At 42.1% G+C, this 21,926-nt stretch overlaps 3 protein-coding genes across 5 annotated transcripts in view; 1 reads left to right on the top strand and 2 right to left on the bottom strand.

Moving 5' to 3' along the window:
* Nucleotides 1–544: 544 nt before the first annotated feature.
* Nucleotides 545–6,267, bottom strand: LOC123505830. 3 transcript variants are annotated; one of them, XM_045257558.1, is made up of 4 exons: nucleotides 6,083–6,267; nucleotides 3,266–3,431; nucleotides 2,894–3,025; nucleotides 545–2,346 (listed from the first exon to the last, which is right to left on the bottom strand). In XM_045257558.1, exons 1-4 carry the CDS (start codon nucleotides 6,165–6,167, stop codon nucleotides 2,205–2,207), a joined length of 525 nt encoding a protein of 174 aa, XP_045113493.1. In that variant the 5' UTR covers nucleotides 6,168–6,267; the 3' UTR covers nucleotides 545–2,204. The 3 variants fall into 3 exon arrangements, with proteins under 3 accessions (XP_045113493.1, XP_045113494.1, XP_045113495.1); XM_045257559.1 differs by having other exon boundaries at nucleotides 2,894–3,010; nucleotides 6,083–6,266; XM_045257560.1 differs by lacking the exon at nucleotides 6,083–6,267 and adding an exon at nucleotides 3,785–4,841.
* LOC123505821 (glutamate receptor ionotropic, delta-2-like) overlaps nucleotides 5,837–21,926 on the top strand; it is a 110,925-nt gene continuing 94,835 nt past the window's right edge. The window contains exons 1-2 of the mRNA XM_045257544.1: nucleotides 5,837–5,995; nucleotides 14,324–14,378. The gene's annotated coding sequence lies outside the window, so the exon portion shown is untranslated. The remainder of the gene's footprint in view (nucleotides 5,996–14,323; nucleotides 14,379–21,926) is intronic.
* LOC123505825 lies at nucleotides 11,502–15,878 on the bottom strand. The gene is made up of 3 exons (XM_045257553.1): nucleotides 15,735–15,878; nucleotides 13,601–14,180; nucleotides 11,502–12,121 (listed from the first exon to the last, which is right to left on the bottom strand). The coding sequence occupies exons 1-3, from the start codon at nucleotides 15,745–15,747 to the stop codon at nucleotides 12,034–12,036; spliced, it is 681 nt and encodes a 226-aa protein (XP_045113488.1). The 5' UTR covers nucleotides 15,748–15,878; the 3' UTR covers nucleotides 11,502–12,033.

Genomic DNA, 21,926 nt, shown 5'->3' with positions numbered 1-21,926 from the left:
TTATTTATTTATTTATTATTTTTATTGTTATTTAATTATCTATTATTATTTTTTTTCTTTTTACGAAAGTCACTCCACCCTCGGATCAAGATGGTCTCAGCAAGGTCTGTTCACACAAACCTAACTTTCTACTTATAAGATCATAACATAGATACACTTTGTATCTGGTACAAACCCTCTGTAATACCTCACAATGATCACACCATATGTTGCACAATTTATCTATCTTGTGTAGTGTTTAACCAGCTCTACTATATGTCAAAGCATTTCTTCACTATACACCATGTCACTGGACAAATCGTACCTTATGTGAGGGGTTGATAGCATCTGGGAAATGGAAAGTATATCTAAATGGAATCTTGGCAGAGGTAATGGTGAACAAGGATAGGTAGCTTTCCTCCTCTGTTGCGGATGACTGGGCTGCTACCTACTGACCTCCTCTGAACTAATCAGCATGAAGTTTAAATAGTCTTGAGTTATGTTAAAACAACTTAATCACTCATATTTTGACTTAGACTGTTACACTGACCTTGAAAGAGACTGATTGATTGATATGTTTATTGTTGGATGAGATTATATATCACAGGAGGAGGATGGAGTTTGCCACCCACACCCTGGTCAAATAATGAATGACAGCATGACAATCCAATAAATACAGAAGATAGAAAAATATTGCAATACAAATGTCATTGAATCTTGAGAGAATCAGAATTAGGAGTGAAAGACTAAATAAGATACACAAACTGCATCACAACTTGGTGGCAAACTTGGGGTATTCCTTGAAAATATTCCCAAGAATGGCAGAGTCTAGGAAATGACCCTGTGGCCTCAATTTAAGAATGAGTAGACATTCCATGATATGGTGATGCATAGTGTGTCCTCCTGGGTGCAGCTAACACCAGGAAAATCACAAAATTCCCAAAAATACATACTAAATCATAATCTGAGCTGTATTGCCATGTCCTGAGCTGCACTGTTTCTCATAGGTGTATTGACAGCTCTGAAAGACATGTACATAGTGAAAACTGTTAGTACTACCTCTATGGCAACAAAGCTCAAACTGATCACTAATGTTATCATGTACAATCATTTATGCTACTCTTAATAATTAAGATAATCTAGCACTCAGTGCCAAAGTCCACCATGTCATCCTAAAGGATTCAATGAGAAAGGCGATCTACCTTCTCTCTAAACTGGATACCCACATGAGAGGGTATCCTGCTGAAATGGACCGTGGCACCATCCCTCTAGAGGGCATACAGGGTAGCCTGACCATCAACAAAGAAATACACATCCTTGAAGAGAAGCACCACAATATGAACAACATACAGTTTTGCCTAAGTAGAGGACAGGTGTGCAGGGAGCTGCCTGGACACCTCAGTGTTAATGTAGTGATTGGGAGAAGTGTAGTAATTTATGAATAGCCTGCATCCAGACCTGCTGCCATGGCAGATAATGGGAAAATTTAGTCATAAACATGTCATGCAACACATGACATCAGGCAGGGAGATATTATGGCAGATTAAGTTCATTCTTCAAGGCCTTTGCTAACCAAGTACCTAGGAATGTCAGATAAGGATGAGGCTCCCTTCCACTGTAGAACAAACTCTCGTGCCTTGCTGACCCTTTTGAGTCACACATCTGCTGCCTGGTGGGGCAGTGAATACATCTAAGCCATGGTAATGAAGTCATCTGAGGAAATACTAAATAAAAGCAAAAGAAAGAACAATTAAGTTGCATATATCCCTGGAGATTAACAAATTGTTATCAAGTAACACATGCCTTTCAGAATTATTATGCAAGGTTTTCTTCCCTGCCGAATGCCCTTTGGAGCTGCCAGTGTTAATTTGAAGATATGTAGTTTATATTCATTGTATTGGCACGAAGATACTATATTTGAGTTTTGTATTTACTACTTAGTAAATGATCAACCAGACATTTAGAAAATTCAGGTTTACATGCCATCCTCTCTTCTTGAGAAGCATCAGAGTAAGTTTTGTTATTGTACTAAGTAATATTCAAATCTACATGACAGTCTCTGCTAATATACCATAAACCATCTAACAAAGTTTGTAATAAGTTGATATCTATTTGTAAATCAGACCAATATCCCTCACAAATGACACTGTATGAGTCAGTTGCACAGTTACACACACAAAAAAAAAAAAAAAAATATTATACTTGAAATCCTACATGGTGAATCTTTAGGAGGGATTCTGCAGATGATGATCTTGACTCCTTGGGTTACTTCTGTAGGCAAAGGGGTAGTTGTCTATGTACATTTGTGCAAGTGCTGCCAGGCCTTCAGAAATTTGGTCTGTTTTTGCATTCAACTCTGAGATGGTTCTGCAAATAATGAAGACTTATGTAATTATCATCTGAGAGCATAAATATTTTCACCAGAGGATTTTCATTGTTCATAAGAAAATGGATAATACAAAAGACAAATTCTCTAATTGTGATGTAATGTGATCTTGAGACAGATAGAGGGTTTGCATATTGCCTTGCCAATTGGTCTTACAAAGAGAGCAAAATTTCATATGTTTATTCACAAAATACATACATGAGTAAATAAACAAAGTTGAACTTTAATGCAAATGAATACATATGGGGAGTGTTTCTATAAGATGTTTTGAATATCACTCCTTATGCAGACACTTGCACCTGACATGTGTGGATGGTCAAGATGGTGGTGTTCTCTCCTCCCTTACAGTATATATATGTGTGTGTGTGTGTGTGTGTGTGTGTGTGTGTGTGTGTGTGTGTGTGTGTGTGTGTGTGTGTGTGTGGTGGAGCATGAAACATAATATCAATGTAATATGTAAATATGATATTCCTGGCAAGAATAATTTGTGCAGCACAAAGCATAGACGCAAAAATAATTCTCACTTACTGGTAGAGTTGGTAGTCTTCTTTGTGGAGGGTAGAGGAGGCCCACAGTACCAGACCAAGATAGAGGGTGAAGGCCAACATCAGGGGAAAGAGTGCATGCACCCCAAGTGTTGATAATCTGAGGGAACCAAAACTGTGTATCCATTATTACATTTGAGTTATTGCTTAGTATTTGCTTTGTCATGAAATATCAGAAGCACAGGCAAAATTATTTAACAAATGAACTGCTTTCAGTTGTGTGTGCATATATATATATATATATATATATATATATATATATATATATATATATATATATATATATATATATATATATATATATATATATATATATATATATATCATTTATCCACATATCTATTCATCAACATACGGTGAGAGAAGATCATCAAGAGTTTTGGTTTCCTGATTATTTTGTTTTGTTTCATCAGCTTGAAGACTGGAGGTGTCAAGTCCAGGTAACCTTGGCATGTCCTCTGTCACACCCTTGGGTGTCCATACTCCAACAAATGGCCAGTTTTTGGCTTCCAGAGACATCACTGGTCATGAAATTTGTTTTAAAAGAGTATTAGCAAACAGTAACCGAGTCTTGTGGAAGACAGATGCAGTTTATAATCTTGTACAGGAAAGGATTTGCAAGGATCAGAGAAGTTTTGTAACTTAGTAAGTAGTTCCAGGAATCTACTTTATGGATGGTATAGATTTGTCAAATTGAAATATTTCTTGTTTTACAGACTGGATGCTAGGAATGTGTAGTACACCTGGTGTGAAAATGCATCATAATTAATCAATTTTAAAACTTTGTGCGAAGATAAATTATTAATTTTCGTGCTAGCAAAATATATATATTAGAATATCACATATAGATCATGCTACAACTTAATTAGCTTACCTGAAGTGGTTACTAGCAGAAGCAGTAACAAGGACTCCATTCTGGCTGCTGCTTGACAACATTTACATCACCCAATCAGGAATCTTTCACACCAGAAAAAAAAAAAAAAACTGAGTCGATCTTTCTTGTTTCGCATATAATAACCACCTCAGTAACAACAGCTACTCGTAAGGACAAACACGTGGCGTCTTTTATGAACTAAGCGACTCCATTTTCTACACGCTCTGTCCGTTGTTTGAACCACGAAGACTTCACGTCAAGTATCTTAAAGTATGTCAGCAGCTGACGGTCGGCACTAGTGTGCTCTACCGATGGTTTCTCACAAATGAGTGGCAAAGAACGTCCCGCCCATCGCGTTTTGTACGCGGGTCACCGTTGGCGAGGAGGCCAGGTCACAACAGCGACTTCCCATATCGCATTATTTTCTCCTGTCATTACGGTTGCACTCGCGGTAAGTAGAGGGCAAGAGGTCAGCTTAGTCTTATCCGCCCCGTTCTCGCTTTGGCCGTCACCTTACGCAGGCAGGAAATGAGCCATGATGCAACTCACCGAGAGTGACACTCGTACCGCACCTGCATGTTACCATCCTGAAGACCGAAAAAAAAGTGATATCGTACAAAATAAAACTACACATTGATTAACAAAATAATTAATTTACTCTACTGTAATATCCTATGGATTCCTACCTGGCAACCAGTTGACCCTCCCAAGGTCACCTTACTCCCACCCATATACGCAACCGCAAACATTTCCTGGTGTCTGGTGGCGGCTGGCGGACAGGTGAGAAAAAAGGAAAGGGGAGGTGAAAGGAGGTCAGTTAGCAGTACTTTTGGCAATGTGCCAAGTAAAGGATATAGAAGAGAAGAAAATGAATGTCACGAAACCCCGGAACGCACCCATATACGTATATTCAAGACAGGTATACTTACTTCAGGTTGTTTGTGCTACACTAACAAAGAAAGACTAGGAAGAATCTGAACCCCTACATACAATCACTCAATATCTGGTGGGAAGGATCTAGGATTCAATGGTAAGGTACTAACAGTATTACAGAGAAAGAAACGGGAGGGCGTGGTGTCACTGGTGTGAATGGCACGGTCACGCCACGGTGAAAGGTCATGCTTAAGCCTGCCCTGAGTGCCCTTTTTATTTGACCTGTGGCGGCAACGAAAGTGGAGGAAATTACCCTCTAAAAGACATATAATTAACCACATTTACATAAAACGGAAACAGCTATAGTATTCGTTTCTGGCGTATTCATAGGCTGGAATCTAAATGTAGCTAGGCTATGTTAGGATTTTTTTTTTTTTTTTTATTGTAGCTCAATGAAGCATTGTGATTTCCATGACTTCACTCATCCATTTATTTCGATTGTTGTCCATAAGCGAGACGTAGTTCTTTACCTACACAAATAAATCCTTGCCATTTCTCTTATTGCCTGGCTGACTGTCACCCAATAGTCATACAGAACCATCAATGAGTGCCTCGCTGCACGCTCCCTATACTGACACACGTTGACCTGGATTAGAGAGAAGCCAGAGAATTCTAGGTTAACAGGGGCTCTGAGCGAAAACACCTTCACGACCACTTCCGGTTATGTCACCGCTTTCTGACACGTTAGCTATAGCTACAAAAAGTAAGGCAGTGCTAGTAAGCACGTACACGTTCGTCCAGCAGTCATCTCAACGAGACTACGATAAACATTAAACAATGACAGAGAGAGAGAGAGAGAGAGAGAGAGAGAGAGAGAGAGAGAGAATCATTCAGGTTTTCCTAACAATTTTGTTGAATAAGGTGCATATTAAATAGGCTATGCATTATTTAAAAAAAAATTTATCACTAACAAAGCGACAAGTATGTAAATATCTTCATAACTGAAGAATACATAAGTGTAAAAAGTTTAAATTTAAGATATTCTTTATATTTACATATAATATGAAACAATATCAAATAAAGATACCTAATATTTGTTATCGTACCTATATCTCGATAAGAACTGTCAGTCTGTTGACCAGGGAATAGAATCCTTGCTTTAGATTCTTCGGCCTTCGCTGCAATGTTGGCCTCATCTTGGCCGTGGCAGTTGGCTTGTTGTTGGTGGAATTATGGTGTTGGTTGTATGATTATCGAGTGCTAATTCGTATTGAAACTTGTGTTCCTTGATATATCAAGTGTTTAGATATGAGAAGATTCTCCTGGTGTGTGTCTGAGGTAAGTAGAGTACTTGTAAATGTAATGGGTACTTTTGAGTTTTGTCGAATGAACGACAATTATGTGTTTAATCAATAGCTATATTACCTGGGGTGAAAAGCAGAGCTTGGCTAGTACAGAAGTAACACGCTGGCCTGGCACTGCTAAGGTCGGCAGATCGGCAAGACTGCATGAGGTCGTGAGTTGGAGTTGAAGGTGTTTACTGAGAGGTTGTTGCTGTGGGTGGAGCGCCACATTGGGCAGTAAGATTCGGAGTTGGGTTCAGCTGGCTGGCGTTCTGTAGACCATCAGGTGTGATAGGTACCGGAACTAAAGCCAACGAACTTGTATTTCAACATGTATGGAATGATAATCACATTGAAAATCTAACCTACCCTAACCGTCGAAAATTTATTAGTTAACTCCCTCTAATAAGCCTTTCCTCATAAGTTGTGGTAACTTACGTACAAACCAAACTGCCTCGTTTCAATTTTTTGGTCATGCAGTAATGGTTGGCTTAAAAAAAGATCTAATCAAACGCAATAATCTCGTAGGCGGAGAAGCCCCCAACTGTTCTCCCGCCAGTTTAGGTTAGGAAGAAGAGGAATACGGGTAAAAGAAGGTATTTCTGACATATATCATGGGCATCAATCAATATCAAGATGTGAGAAAAATGTAGAAAGTCAGTAAATGTTTGGGTGGAGGGGCGGGAGGGATGTGGTGCGGAAAGGGGAGGCGGACGTATTATAAATAATTACAGTTTATTTGCATTTAGCACTGAGGGTGGCCTATCTAGATACTGAGGTACTGTTTTGTTTAGGATTATATGTTATTCACCACGGTCGTCTGCTGGTCACCCAGCCAGTCTTTCCCCTACGGAGAGAGCTCAGAGGTCGTAGTGACCGATCATCAGGTAGGACTGAGACCACACCACACTCCACACACCGGGAAAGCGAGGCCACAACCCCTATTTACTGCTAGGTGAACAGGGGCTACACATTAAGAGGCTTGTCCATTTGCCTCGCCGCTTTCCGGGACTCGAACCCTCTCGATTGTGAGTCGAGCGTGCTAACCACTACTCTACGCGGTGTTGTTAGTGTGTGTGTGTACGTTTATGTGTGCGGTGGGGGGAGGCATGGAAACACCTAACAACCAAACCTTCATCACTGCCGTAACCAGGTCGGTGTGGGTGCAACTTTATCCTGTTGAGAATTGGTGGCGCAAGTCATAAACAACATAAATACTTAAAACTGTAATTGTACATACATGACTAACTTATGAACATTATATTACGATTAGCATTTAGTACGCTACCTTACTGTCATTCTTAATAAAGCGATATTACCTTTATGCAAATTAGTAATATGGCGTGGTAATTGATACTTATGAACGCAGCATGGCTTATTTTTCTTTACAAAATGATGATCTTTACTCCACCAGATGCAAATGGTTTAACCCCCACTTGTTTTCTTTGCGGCCAAGACAGTCACGTTCATTATTGCTTCAGCTGTCAGCGTGTGGTGGTGCATATCATTTACGAGGCAGGCTTCCACTGGCGTGACAGGCGATGGGTGCTCCGAAATGTGAGAGAGAGAGAGAGAGAGAGAGAGAGAGAGAGAGAGAGAGAGAGAGAGAGAGAGAGAGAGAGAGAGAGAGAGAGAGAGAGAGAGAGAGAGAGAGAGAGAGAGAGAGAGAGAGAGAGAGAGAGAGAGAGAGAGAGAGAGAGAGAGCTGGGTAAAGTGAGAAGGAAGTGGTGAGTTGGAGGAGGAAGAGGAAGAAGAGAGGGAAGAGTCAGTATGGGTACGTCTGTTACACCTTCAGGAAGTAGAATCAATCGTATTCCCAGTGGGGTCACGTTATAGGGTTAAGAGGAGGAGGAAGAGGAGGAGGAGGAGGAGGAGTTAGTGGTAGTGGTGATGGTTGCCTGAAGTCTAATAGCATTACTTAGGTCTTCTAATTACAGGAACAGTACTAGTAGAGAGAGAGAGAGAGAGAGAGAGAGAGAGAGAGAGAGAGAGAGAGAGAGAGAGAGAGAGAGAGAAGGGGAGGAGGGGTTTGTGTTCGTGTATATGTGCCAGTTCACGTTTTCTCTAATCTGTTGTAACATACACGTAATACTTTACATAACACACACACACACACACACACACACACACACACACACACACACACACACACACAGGTGTTAGAGCGCTGGCTTCACAAGCCAGAGGACCGGGGTTCGATTCCCCGGCCGGGTGGAGATATTTGGGTGTGTCTCCTTTCACGTGTAGCCCCTGTTCACCTAGCAGTGAGTAGGTACGGGATGTAAATCGAGGAGTTGTGACCTTGTTGTCCCAGTGTGTGGTGTGTGCCTGGTCTCAGGCCTATCCGAAGATCGGAAATAATGAGCTCTGAGCTCGTTCCGTAGGGTAACGTCTGGCGGTCTCGTCAGAGACTGCAGCAGATCAAACAGTGAAAATACACACACACACATCACCACCACACACTCGACCGCCTCCACTTCCTCCACATTTTTATACATTAAATTATAACAACAACAAAAAGAGAGTGTGTGCTGTTGTCTCACCACCACCAGAACACTTGAGGTTACCAGAACAGTTACAAAGCAGTGAAAAAAATAAAATAAAAATCTTTGTCCCTCCCATGAGTCCAGCGTGACGAAGAGTAAGAAGAAAAAGAGGATTGCGTGGAGAGAGAGAGAGAGAGAGAGAGAGAGAGAGAGAGAGAGAGAGAGAGAGAGAGAGAGAGAGAGAGAGAAAAGGGGTGAAATGCAGTGAAATGTTGATGAGGGTTGTGAGAAGAAAAGTAAAACAGGATTTATTAATTAGAGTGTTTGTTTGCTTGGTGGTTTGTATATTTATTCATCTCTATCGCACGCTGAGATAAGAAGGAAGGTACGGCGAGAGGGTAGAGAGACATAAGGAGAGAAGTGATAAAAGTGACGATAGACAGAAAACTGAAGAGAAAGAGCAGAGTTGTATAGGAAAGAGAAGGAATGGAAGAAGCGATACAGGAGGAAGAAACTGCAGAAACTGAGATCGAAAATAATGGAAAATAAGGACAAGGAAAAACAAAACAAAACAATAGGCAGTTAGTTGTGTGTGAAGGAAAAGGCTGGAGCGACACCAAAAAAAAAAAAAAAAAGAAGAGATAAGGAGAACAGTTTTTATATGGGAGAAGAAGACAGGAACTTGGAACGAAAGAGAATAAAGGGAAGAGGAAGCGGGAGAAGGCACGAGTATGGGAGGGCAGAGCAGTGACGGTCAGGAAGAGGTTATCGGGATCGAGTGAGGTGAGGGGAAGGCTGGGAGTAGGTATAGGTAGTGGACTGGATGCCTATTATTATTTTTTTCTTCTTTCTCTTCTTACTTGAAACGGTAGGAAGTAGTAGTAGTATTTCTGATTCTGCTACAACAACAACGACAACAACTACAACTATAATTCCTATAACAACAACAACAACAACAACAACAACAACAACAACAACAACAACAACTACTATTACCACTGCTACTACTACTACTACTACTACTACTACTACTACTACTACTACTACTACTACTACTACTACTACCACCACTACTGCTTCTACTGCAGATACAAGTGGTAGATGAAGCAAGGCAGAAGAAAAAATAAATTAACTTGTAAACTACACGGTTCACATTTTTCTATTTCATAAAACGATATCAAGGAGCTAAAAGAGGAGGAGGGATAAGGAAGAAGGGGAGGTAACGTGAAGTAGAATGCAAATATTAAAAGATGAAAAGAAAGATGAAGTATGGAGGAAAGGAGAATAAGGGATAAAGACAGAAGCAGTAGTAGTAGTAGCAGTAGTAATAATAATGATAATAGTAGTAGTGGTGGTCGTAGTAGTAGTAGTTGGAGGAGGAGGAGGAGGTGGAAGAGGAGGAGGAGGAGGAGGAGGAGGAGGAGGAGGAGGAGGAGAATAGTGCCTGCAGGTGGAGGGAGAACATTGCCTCCAGGGCTATGTTGACCCACTTTGTCTCCCTCCCTCTCACCTTTCTGCCTGCCTGCCTGACCCTCCCTCCGCCCCTCCCTTCCTCCATTCTTCCCTCCCGCGGTCTGCCTGCGGGGAAGGCATACCGACATCCGGGATCTCTCTCTCTCTCTCTCTCTCTCTCTCTCTCTCTCTCTCTCTGTCTCTTATTAGTGTTTTTTTTACTATTCTTTTACCTCTTCTATTTTTTTATAAGCTTTATTTATTTATTTATCTATTTATTTAAAAAGTTTTTTCCTCTTTCTCCAACTAAAGGTTAGGTTATTTATTTCGTTTCACTCTTCTCTATTCACCCGCTGACCTCCTTTTTTCTATTTCTTTTCCTTTTATCATTCCTATTATCTCTCTCTCTCTCTCTCTCTCTCTCTCTCTCTCTCTCTCTCTCTCTCTCTCAGGTGCGTGTGCTAAATACTCTCAAGTACTTGCTTCCGTGTGTTCCATGCTTCCTTCTACCCAGAAAGAAAGCAAAGAGTGGTATTAGTTTCCATTTTCTTTCTCGGGTGTGGTGCGAGTGTTTAGTTTGTCACACTCCCTGTTCCTAAGTTCACAGCTCCTTAAGACTTGATAGGGCAGAGGGAAGCGGGAAATCATAGGAAGGGTGGTACGTGTATGTATAACTTTCTTCATAATTTCTATATAAACCTGGTGAAACTTTTATTCCCAGTCGAAAGATGGGAAAATGAGAGAGGTGGTGTTTTCTTAGTTGAATCTAGTTATTGTTTTTTTTCATTTCTATTTAATTTACTCTTATCAATTATGAACTCCAATCACTTACACTTATTCGCTATTTTCCAGCATTATTTATTGTGTTCACTGAAATGTGTGTGTGTGTGTGTGTGTGTGTGTGTGTGTGTGTGTGATTATAGCTCACTGTATCTTCAGTGTAGTAACAATTGCTGCGTTTATTGCTGCTCCACCGTCATTCTGTTGAAAACACACACACACACACACACACACACACACACACACACACACACACACACACACACACACACACACACCAAGAGAGAGAGAGAGAGAGAGAGAGAGAGAGAGAGAGAGAGAGAGTAGTATCGTGTGTACAGGTGCAAAACGGGTGTGAAGGGAGACGAACACGCCTGCTTTCTCTCTCTCTCTCTCTCTCTCTCTCTCTCTCTCTCTCTCTCTCTCTCTCTCTCTCTCTCTCTCTCTCTCTCTCTCTCTATACTTTCCTTTAAACTCTCTGCGTCTCTTTTTTTTCTATCTTTTTGTAATAAAAGTTGGAGGAACTACAGGGAAGAGGAGGAGGAGGAGGAGGAGGAGGAGGAGGAAGAGGAAGAGGAAGAGGAGGAGGAGGAGGAGGAGGAAGAGGCGGTTATATAGTGATAAACAACAGCTTAGTTATACGTAGATGAATGGGAACGAAGTGGATACCCGGATAGAGGCGTGCTAGGCAGGTCACACACACACACACACACACACACACACACACACACACACACACACACACACACACACACACACACACACGAAAAGGAATAGCACACAGTTCGTTTTCATTTTATTTTTATCTTATTTTATCTCATTATGTATCACAAGTGTCCATTAGTTAGAGGAACGCAACCTAAACTGGAAAATTATTAGTGTGTGTGTGTGTGTGTGTGTGTGTGTGTGTGTGTGTGTGTGTGTGTGTGTGTGTGTGTGTGTGTGTGTGTGTGTGTGTTTGTGTTTGTGAAGAAATGCACGCCTCTATGTAAACCCTAACCTAACTTATACAACCTAAAATAATTAAATAAAACAAACACTCCACAATATTTACATACCTATAAAAAAAAAGTATAGAAACAATACTATACTTTAGGAACAAAACATCAAAAATAACAATCACACTAATCACACTGATGCTAAAAATAGAAAAAAATACCACGACTTTGTAAATCAGTTAATTGTCTTTTCTACATACTTCAGATTGTAACGTGTGTGTGTGTGTGTGTGTGTGTGTGTGTGTGTGTGTGTGTGTGTGTGTGTGTGTGTGTGTGTGTGTGTGTGTGTGTGTGTGTGTGTGTGTGTGTTCCCGTTATTAGTTGTACTTCTTGGCGTGGTTGTCGAAGGCGCGGTAGGCGGTGTAGGTGGAGTGGTACGGGTTGTTGTAGTAGTAGTCGTCACCGCTGCGGGGAGAGAGAGAGAGAGAGAGAGAGAGAGAGAGAGAGAGAGAGAGAGAGAGAGAGAGAGAGAGAGAGAGAGAGAGAGATTATTAGTTTACATCATCGTGACAGAGCGATAGAATTAAGAACCGTCTGCTTTAATTACCTCATGTTTATCTATCTGTCCCTGCTTCCTCTTCCTACTCATGCCATTAGTGTCACTTGTCTGTCTATCTCTGTCTTTTGTCTCACTTCCTCTGTATTCTTTCGTAGGAGGTGTAATGAATTTATGCTCTTGTTGTTTTATTCTTAATTATTTGAGTGTTTTTCTATTGTTTATATACGTTTTTTGTTTCCTCTTCTCTTTTATATCCCTTATTATTTTATTCTTCTCTTTCTCTGCAATACTTTTTAAGAGTCTTATTTCCTTTCCTTCCCCCTGTTGTTATTATTATTATTATTGTTATTATTATTGTTATTATTATTATTGTTATTATTATTATGTTTATGTTTATGTTTATCTGTTTGTTTTTTCTGTCTTTGTGAAAATTTGTTAATAATGAACTTTTCTCACTTATTTTGTGTATTCACTTCCTCTCCGCTATTATATTCATCACATCACTACATCCTCTTGTGTCTATACATCTTGTAATTTCATTTTTTTACCTCAGATCTTGCTGTTGTTTCCTCATATTCTTCATAACCTATTACATTGGCAGCAAAAAAAAAAAAAAAAAAAGGGAAGTCAAGAGCAAGAATGCGAGTAACAGACTTAATGAGAGTGGAAGTAGATTGCAAAATATAAAATACATGTGAATACAATGGAAGTCACAAGAGACCATCATTATTATATGTAGTGTAGTACGTGACCGTGAGAGTTGGTGCTGTAACAAGGTCATATAGTACCGGTAAAGGTTATGGGGGAATGCTACCTTTCCCACAGAGAAAAGGCCGTGAACCAGGATCAAATTTACAACAAAGATCTTAACCTCTTGACATCTTTGCCGTCTCCTCAATCTTGATATGGCAATCATTCGATTTAAGACTTTCTGAAGGCACCATTAACAGCAAAAGGAGGGGTCAAATCATCAAACTGTTAACTTTTCTTTAGTGCCGTTGGTGTTATAACTGGTTTGTAGAATTCTGCAAAATTACTTTAAAAAAAAAAAAAAAAAAAATGTGGTGTTATATTGTCATTGACGGTCGAAAGATTAGAGAGAGGAGAAAATGGTAGATGAATGTGGTAGTATAAGTTAGTAGTACCGAGCAAATAGAAAGCTTTCAAAGAGGACTAGACAAATTTTTAAGTGAGGAAATATGTAGGTAGATTGTTTAACTAGGTAGTATTTGGGATAAGGGTTAGGAACAAGAGAGAAGGTAAGGGAAGAAAACGCAGCAAGCCAGAATATTCTTAATAAGAAAAATGGCTGAGTAATATTGGGAATGAGGAACTGGAACAAGAGTGAAGGCAAAGGGAGGAGACATAGCAAACCAGACACTTACAAGGCAGAGGTGAGCCATCGCCCCCAGTAGGTGTAGCTCTTGCCGGTGATGACGTAGATGAGGAGTTTGATGAGCACCACCATGAATACGATCCACATGATGGCCGCCCACAAACCATCCACGCTGATCGTCACTTGTTGGTTTCCAGTCAAGCCTGTTAAACCTGTAAAGAACAATCTCCCCTCCTCATTCATCTCCTCCTCCACCTCCACTTCATTTTCTTTAGTGTTCTCCTCCAGTCTTCGTCCTTCTTGGTAATGTGACCTCTTGTCCTCGCCGCCCATTTGTCTGTTATCAACCATGTTCTCTTGAATGTGCTGCATGTGACTCGCAGGGATTAGAACATCAGGGAGATCAAGGACATTGATATCCTGCTCCTCTCGTGTACCTTCATCGTGTCTTGTATGCTGTGTCTGCTCTGTGTGTCTTCTGCTACCATCCTCCCACCATTCGAGCGTCCCCGTGTTTGTCGTGGTGTAGAGACTCGTGTCGGCCTCCTGAAAGTTTCCTGAGGCAAGGGCCACGGAGCACCACACAGCCTCGGTCACAACCAGCACAGCTGCTGCTCGCCACAATGCTCCTGCAGGTGATAGATGAGTTATTATAAAGTATAGAGAAAATGCTCCGTTGACACTATTACTGATACATGGTAGATGGTTGTGTGGAGATGGAGGAGGAAGATTGTAGTAGTAATGAAAATAACTAATGTTCTTTTCTTTGCAGTGTAGTGCCATGAAGGAGGAACGCCATCAGCAGTTGGTAACTTTAGGCGGCATTGGTGAGTACTCAGAGTCACCAAACATCTGCTCAGAACATCAAAGTGAAATTTCCCCCTTTTATTGTTGACTCAATTGGCCAGGCGGTAAACTACTACCTGTAACAGTCTGGCTTATCAAAAATCATGTCCTCAATTATAAATCATTGAAAAATCATCCAGCCTTCAGTATTTCACGAAAAGTTGGAGAATGCATTTTGTTTCACCTTGATGTAATGAACAGAGTGCATGTATTTAACTGGCCCTTTGGCTGATGTGGTGTATGAAGTGAAATATAGTCTAGTGCAGATTGAGACTATGATTTCGGGTTGCGGGCTGCCCAACAATTATTGGTAGCAGCGGTGGGACATGAAATTCTGTGAAGAGCTTGAAAACTATAAGAACTAGCTCGGTCTCAGCGCATTATCTCTGGAACTCCAAGCTAATAGGTAGCGTGGTTAACAATTATCATCTAGTTTTTGACTCTGTTGCCTGGAGTGCAACTTCTCCACGAGCTCACTTGTACTCGTATATGTGGTTATGAAAGTGCTTCCTTCACTAGTACGAGTATCCAATGACTTCTTTCTGAGTCCCACTATGTGTCTAGCCTCTTTGCGTTCCATCTGCTGCAACATCTATTTTCCTGGCATCGTCGCTCACTTTTTTTTTTTTTATGTATGTCCTTTGGTTGAAGTCTGTGTTGCTCCTATGCATTCCTGTATCAACTTCGGCATCATTTCACCAGCACCACCCATGTGTGTTGCTCTTACTTGCCAGCGTCCTCTTAGCTCATCGTCTGTGTGCTGTCCCTTGGGTATGTATGAGTGTTGTTCTGGAGTAGACTGTGTTGGATTGGACTTAAAAGTATCTTGGCCGCCATAACTATTCTATCTTGAATTGTATGTTACCTCCCTGTGCTATTTGTATTTTTTGCTTTCAGGTTCTAACATGTACAGTATTGTGTGTTTGTGTGTGTGTGTGCGGTTACTTATTATTACTTTCATAAGGAAATCTTTATCCTCTGACCATCTTACTGTCTCTCGATCACCACACTTGCACCACAATTTCCATCGGAATTTCTTACTTCCAAACGTCGCTGGCTAACGCATCATACAGTATTCATTATGAAATACATCCCAGTGTCACCAGTTATCTCTCATCACTACGACACTACAAGAAAGAAAAGTAAATAAGAGCCGTTAGGTAATAATCACTTCTGTGCGTAAAATGACACACACACACACACACACACACACACACACACACACACACACACACACACACACACACACACACACACACACACACACACACACACACACTCATGTCCTGAAGGAGTCGGCGAAGAAGGTAACACTAAGACTACTCGAACAGACTTACTCCCAGGTCTCATAATGTCACGAGTAAAGTCCACGTGTCCTGTGCTGGGCGGGTGGCAGGGCGTTAGGTATACGTCTTGGTCGTCCTTGTCGTCGTGGTCGTGTGGTATACGTGTTCCCTTGGCTGTGCGTTGCCTCAGGTGTCGTTGAGAGGAGACTAACACTGCCACAGACTCCTCTTGTCGCTTTTATAAGGAAGGACTCACGCCCCACGCCCTACGCCCTGCTAATAGGCTGGCGGAATGTGGGGCGACAAGGAATCACTAATGACGCCGCTGTCACTGTTACGATACCCACAACACTCAAAAGCACTGAGACAGGACGATGCTGAAGTATAAAGTAATTGAGAGCGTCCATTACTCATCACTGAAACTCCTGCAAAAAAAGAAAGGAAACAAATAGAAAAAGTTTGTCTATACACTGTACTACGACAGCGGAAGTCCTCCTCCTCCTCCTCCTCCTCCGTCCCATCGCTGTCCCGTTACCACTCCTAATTCTCGTGCCGCGAAGGGCGTCACGATGCCACGCCCTCCCAAGTTGACTGTGTGACGTCAGGGTGCCTCATTGACCCTGTTCCTGAAGCCAAGTGGCACGTGTAGGGTGATATGATTCCTTTTCACGCGCACAGAAACTTAGATAGAAAGGAAGAGAATAAGAGAAGAGTAGGAGAGAGAGGAAGCGAAAGAATGGAGGATGGAGGATGAAGAAATTTCGTAGGCAAGGAGAGAAGGGGGGAGAGGAGACTAAAAAGATATATAAAAGTGGTCGAGAGGAGAAGAGAGAAAGAGGATAAGTAATGGATGGAAAGTGGAGATGAAAAAAAAAGAGGCAGAAAAATAGACCACGAGCTGTAGGGACGAGATGAGAAGAAAGAAGAAGGGAAGTGATGCATGATAAGAAAATGGAGATAAAGAAAAAAGGAAGAGAAGATTTAGCGAAAGAACAGTGATAAATGAAGGGAAGTAGATGGGGGAGACGAAGATAAGAGACATCGCGAAAGAAGGAAAGTGGTGGGCAAAAGGGAAATGGAGAGGATAGAGGAGAGGAATGGTGAGAAGGAGGCAGAGGAGAGTAGCCTAAGGAGATAATAGAGGTTAAAAGGGAGAAGGGAAGCGATGGTAATTAAAAAGGGAAGTACTGTAACACTGACCCAAAAGTAAAGTGTAGGAATACAGAGAGAGAGAAGATGGAGGAAGAGAAGAAAAAAAGGGGGGACACTATTTATTCATTTATTTTAGTTATATCTCGAATTTTCTTCTCCTCTCCCATAAAACAAACAGCTTCAGTACTAAAGAAAAAAAAAACAGGGCTGTATGTCTGTCTATCTGTGTGTATATGTGTGTGTAGTTTGCCTTTCTCTCAACAAAAGGATGAAAGAAAAAAAACATGCTGTCCTTTTTATCTTTATTTACACTTTCATACTTTCATTACACGCTAACTTAAGATTAAAAGGAAGGGCGTCAGTCACCTCTTCGTGAGCACTGTGGGGGCGTGAGGGTCGGAGGGAGGGAGGGAGGGAAGGAGGAGAGGGAATGAAAGGAAGGGAGGAACGTGAGTTAAGGGAAAAAAATAGGAAGGGGTGAAAGTTGTAGGAAGAGAGAAGGTAAAAAAAGGAGAAATGTAGAATGAAATAAGAGAATGAAAGGAAGGAGAGGATATATAAACGAGAAGTGATAAGGAATGATCAAGATGAAAAATAAAAGATAGGAAGCATGCAAGTAAAGTAAAACAAGAGAGGGAAACAATGAAAGAGAAGAAAGAAAATGGGGAAGGGAAGGAAAGTACAAAATACATAAGAAAGAAGAGAAAAACGATAGAAAACGACTGATCAGAGAGAGAGAGAGAGAGAGAGAGAGAGAGAGACTAATGGTTCCTCCCGTCAGATAGAGGCGCCGTTTACTGATACTTCGCGGCCGCCTGCTCCAAGTTCCGGTGCACGTTGTAGGCCTCCTCCTGCGTGTATCCCGCGGCGTGGGCGGCGTAACCACTCCCTGGGGCGCTGCCGGTGGAGTAGGTTCTGTGGAGAAGAGGGATGATTGATTTGAAGCGTCACAAAAAAAACGTGGTTCGGTACAAGAGAGAAAGTGGATGAAAGAAGGAAGGAGAGAATTTAGACAGATTTTTTATTTTCTTATTTTCTAAGGTTACAAGGTTGTTCTGTGTCTGTCTGTCTGTCTGTCTGTTTGTTTGTTTGTTTGTCTCCATTTCTCTCTCTCTCTCTCTCTCTCTCTCTCTCTCTCTCTCTCTCTCTCTCTCTCTCTCTCTCTCATGTTTGTTTTATTTATCTATTCATTTATTTATGTTTTACTTTTATTTTATTTTATTTATTTATTTATGTCTTATTTTTTTCCTATTTATTTATTCTCTATTTTATTTTTTTTCATGTGCGTTAATATACAAGTATGGTGACGCTGCAGAGACTGAGGAAGACCGTACTGTAAAAGACTAGGCAGAGTGGACTAAGGCGTGTATGGAAGGACAAGTCGAGGAACACTCACGTGGGAGCGGACGGGTAAGAATAGAGCTCAGCGGCAGGTGCTCCCTTGCCAAATCCGATGAGGAAGTGGACGACGAAAGCCACGATACCCGCCATCAGGAGGAAGTAACCCACTGACTCCACGCTAATGGTGAGGGAGTTGTCAGGGAGGATGTCCTGTAGGTTGTTAGTGGCATCCAGGATCTCAGCCACCAGATCTGCCTTCTTGATAGCCAGATTAGCGGCGAGGGACGGCTTCTTAGTGGTAGTGGTGGTGGTGGTGGTGGTGTCTGTATCGTCAGCTGCGGCCGCCTGATGGAGTGTGGCCACCAGCAGGAGGAGGCTGAGGAGTCCTGGGGAGTTTAAGAGAGGTTATAGTTAGACGGAGGCAGCAGCAGTGGCGTTAGTGATGTTATTTGGCGTGTAAATTATACGGAATGTAGAGTTTAATCACTTTGTTTGAGATTGATGGCTGGATGAAGTTATGCGTCATTGTTATCACACACACACACACACACACACACACACACACACACACACACACACACACACACGAGAGCAGGATTACTAACTATTCACTCCCACCAAGTTGCAAGGTCACCGTTCCTCAGCTTAACGCCCTGTACTTGGTGAGCAGATACCATGAAGTGAAAGGAAACCAAGCACAAAGAATCTCTACGCTGAACGGGGCCAGAATATCGATAATGGATAAGCATGACCAGTTCTTCCTTTTATTCTCACTTCCACAAATCTCCTTAAGCTTAGGTCTCACTCCCTAGTACAACTATCAATTCATTTTTCTATCTTTGCCTCACCTTTGAAATGCATCTCGACTGGCTGCTTTCGGGTGTCAGAAGGAAAGCAGAGAGGATGGACAGAGTAAGGATGGGCTGCTTGAGGCACACTACAGGCCTGTCCCTTATCCTCTCCCTTTTATAACCCCCGCTCGCCCCCCTTCAGCCTCCCAAAGCCCCCACAAGCACCAGGGTTGTATGTGGGTCAAGGCAGGATAGGCCGCGACCCTCTCTGTGTTATGCCTGGGCTGTATGTATCCCTTCTCCGTTCCTCAGTCCATACCTCAAGCGTTATCTCTCTCTCTCTCTCTCTCTCTCTCTCTCTCTCTCTCTCTCTCTCTCTCTCTCTCTCTCTCTCTCTCTCTCTCTCTCAAGCTTTTTTCATAGGTATATTCTATTAGTTTTTTTTTTTTAGTTTAGTATAAGCTTAATTATGATTCTATTGTTGTAGCTTCAATAAAACATTAAAATCTCTCTCTCTCTCTCTCTCTCTCTCTCTCTCTCTCTCTCTCTCTCTCTCTCTCTCTCTCTCTCTCTCTCTCTCTCTCTCTCTCTCTCTCTCTCTCTCTCTCTCTCTCTCTCTCTCTCTCTGTCTCTGTTATTAAATGTGAGCGTGGCCTGATCTATAACAGGTGTGCCGGCAGCAGGTGGGCATAATGAAAGGAGTTATATGGAACAAGCGCCAGGTGTTACTGGGGCGACGTGGATCAGGTGGGTGGAAGTCACTTTTTACCGGGGAGCGTGAATGGGAGGAGGAGGAGGAGGAGGAGGAGGAGGAGGAGGTGCAGGAGGAGATGGGAGGTGGGAGGTGAAGGAGGAGGTAGAGGGAGGAGGAGGTAGAGCTGGAGGAGGAAGAGGAGGATAAAAAGATGAAATAAAAATGGATACAGTAAAAATTTGTGGTTGTTGACAGTGGTTGGTGTAAACACACACACACACACACACACACACATGCACGCACGCTGGCACGCACGCACGCACGCACACACGCACGCACGCACGCACGCACACACTGAAGGAAGAAAGGAGGAGAGCAGGTGATTGACGGGATCCTCTTTCTATTCTCCTCCTCCTCCTCCTCCTCCTCTTCCTGTCCTTGACCTCCAGAAACTGTGCCCAGGTAGGCTGTATACATGCCTTCTTCCTTTCCTCCCTCCTTTCTTCCTTCCATCCCTACCTCCCTCCCTCCCATCTCTCCCTCCCTCCAACCTTGCCTTCCTCGCACTTTCTTCCTTTATGCCTCCCAGATTCTGCCCTCCCTTCCATCCTCCGCACTGACCTATTTTGGTGTCTTCCATGTAGGTTTTTTTTTATTATTGTCCTGTTTGAGTTGATTTTTTGCTCCTATATTTCTAAAGTAAAGCTTGAGATGTGACATGTGTGATTTTGTATTAGTGTTGAATGGGTTTGTGTATATTATGTTCTGTTGTGCTCCTGTTCTGTCTGTTTTTGTTTTGAATGCAGTCATCATATTCTTCTTCAGTTCTTTAGATTCTTGTTAAGTTCGCCTGATTATTTTTAAGTTCCTCAGATTTCCCGTGTTAGGTCCGTTACGTGTTCCTTCCTCTGTAGGTCACGATGTACTGTACTGTCAGAGGCTGCTGGTGGTATGCGCTGTCAGTGTGTATGTGTTGTGGTGGTGGTGGTAGTACTGTTGTTGTTATTCCGCTAAAACAGAAGACTGAAAAATACTGAGGTTAATGTTTATATTACGAGGACGCATTTAGATAAAAAAAAAAAAAAAAACTTACGAAAAAGAGGAACAAAGAAAATGTATTGTGATAATTATATTTTGAACCGATTTCATGTTTCTTTCTAATAATAAAAAAAAAACCCTGCTCTTCATACAACGCATGTACTGTTATTTGGGTTTTTCAAGGTCGTATGCCCCTCTGCCCTTCTCCTTCGTGGTCAGGTGTATTCTTTCCTGGCTCGTTTACCGCTCCATTCACCTGTCCTACCTGTCCCTTACTCCTCGCCCTCCCTTACTTCTTCCCACAACAACAGAGTTTATTTACTTTAAACATCACTGATTCCCTTTCTATTACCTCCTCCTCCTCCTCCTCCTCCTCCTCCTCCTTCTTACCTGCTCCTCCTCCTCCTCCTCCTCCTCCTCCTCCTCCTCCTCCTCCTCCTCCTCCTCCTCCTCCTCCTCCTTTTCCTTCTCCTCCATGACTGCTGCCTCATCATTCCTCCACTTCCCTATTTTTTCCACCAGAACTCACTCTCCTTCGTCATCTTTCAAGAATGACTCATAGTTAATTATTTCTCCAGCAACATCACAACAAACTCCTCCCGTTTTCTTTTCGTTTCTCTTTCTCATTTCCCTCTCCTCTTATCCTCTCTCACAATAGCATGTTTCCCATTTTTCTCTCCCTTTCCTCACTCTTTTCCCTTTGTCTGTCTCATTCCCCCATGACTCATCGCTCTTTCTTCCTATTCCCTCTGTATGTTCCCCTTTCCCTCTCATTCTCCATCCTATCATTCTCATTTTTATCGATTCATTCTCTCTTTCTTTCTTGCCTTCTTGGTCTTTTCTAAGGAGTAACGGGTAGTGTAAATTAGGAATATAAAAACACTCATTCCTCAGGTAAGGGAGGGAGTGAGGAAGGAATGGGATAGGCAAGTATAGGAGGGAAGGATTGAAGGAAAAAAAGTGAGTTGAGGATGGAAGCGTGGCAGGTAGGGAATGAGATAGGAAAGGAAAGGAAGAGGGAAGAGAGGCGCGTGGAGGGAGAAGGAAAGAAAAGGGAGGAAGAGGGAAGAGAGACGCGTGGAGGGAGGATGAGTAAGAGTAGGAGGTGGAGGAAGAAGAGGAGGAGGATGAGAAGGAGGAGGAGGAGGAGGAGGAGAAGGAATGTCATTTATAATTGTTTGTTTACTCTTTTACCTATTTGCTTACTCGACTTTCATTTATCACTCT

The sequence above is a fragment of the Portunus trituberculatus genome, chromosome 18 (genome assembly GCF_017591435.1).
Source record: "Portunus trituberculatus isolate SZX2019 chromosome 18, ASM1759143v1, whole genome shotgun sequence".
In the NCBI taxonomy this organism is placed as follows: domain Eukaryota; kingdom Metazoa; phylum Arthropoda; class Malacostraca; order Decapoda; family Portunidae; genus Portunus; species Portunus trituberculatus.
The sequence above is the reverse complement of the archived record's forward strand: the minus strand, read 5'-3'. Positions and strand labels throughout refer to the sequence as shown.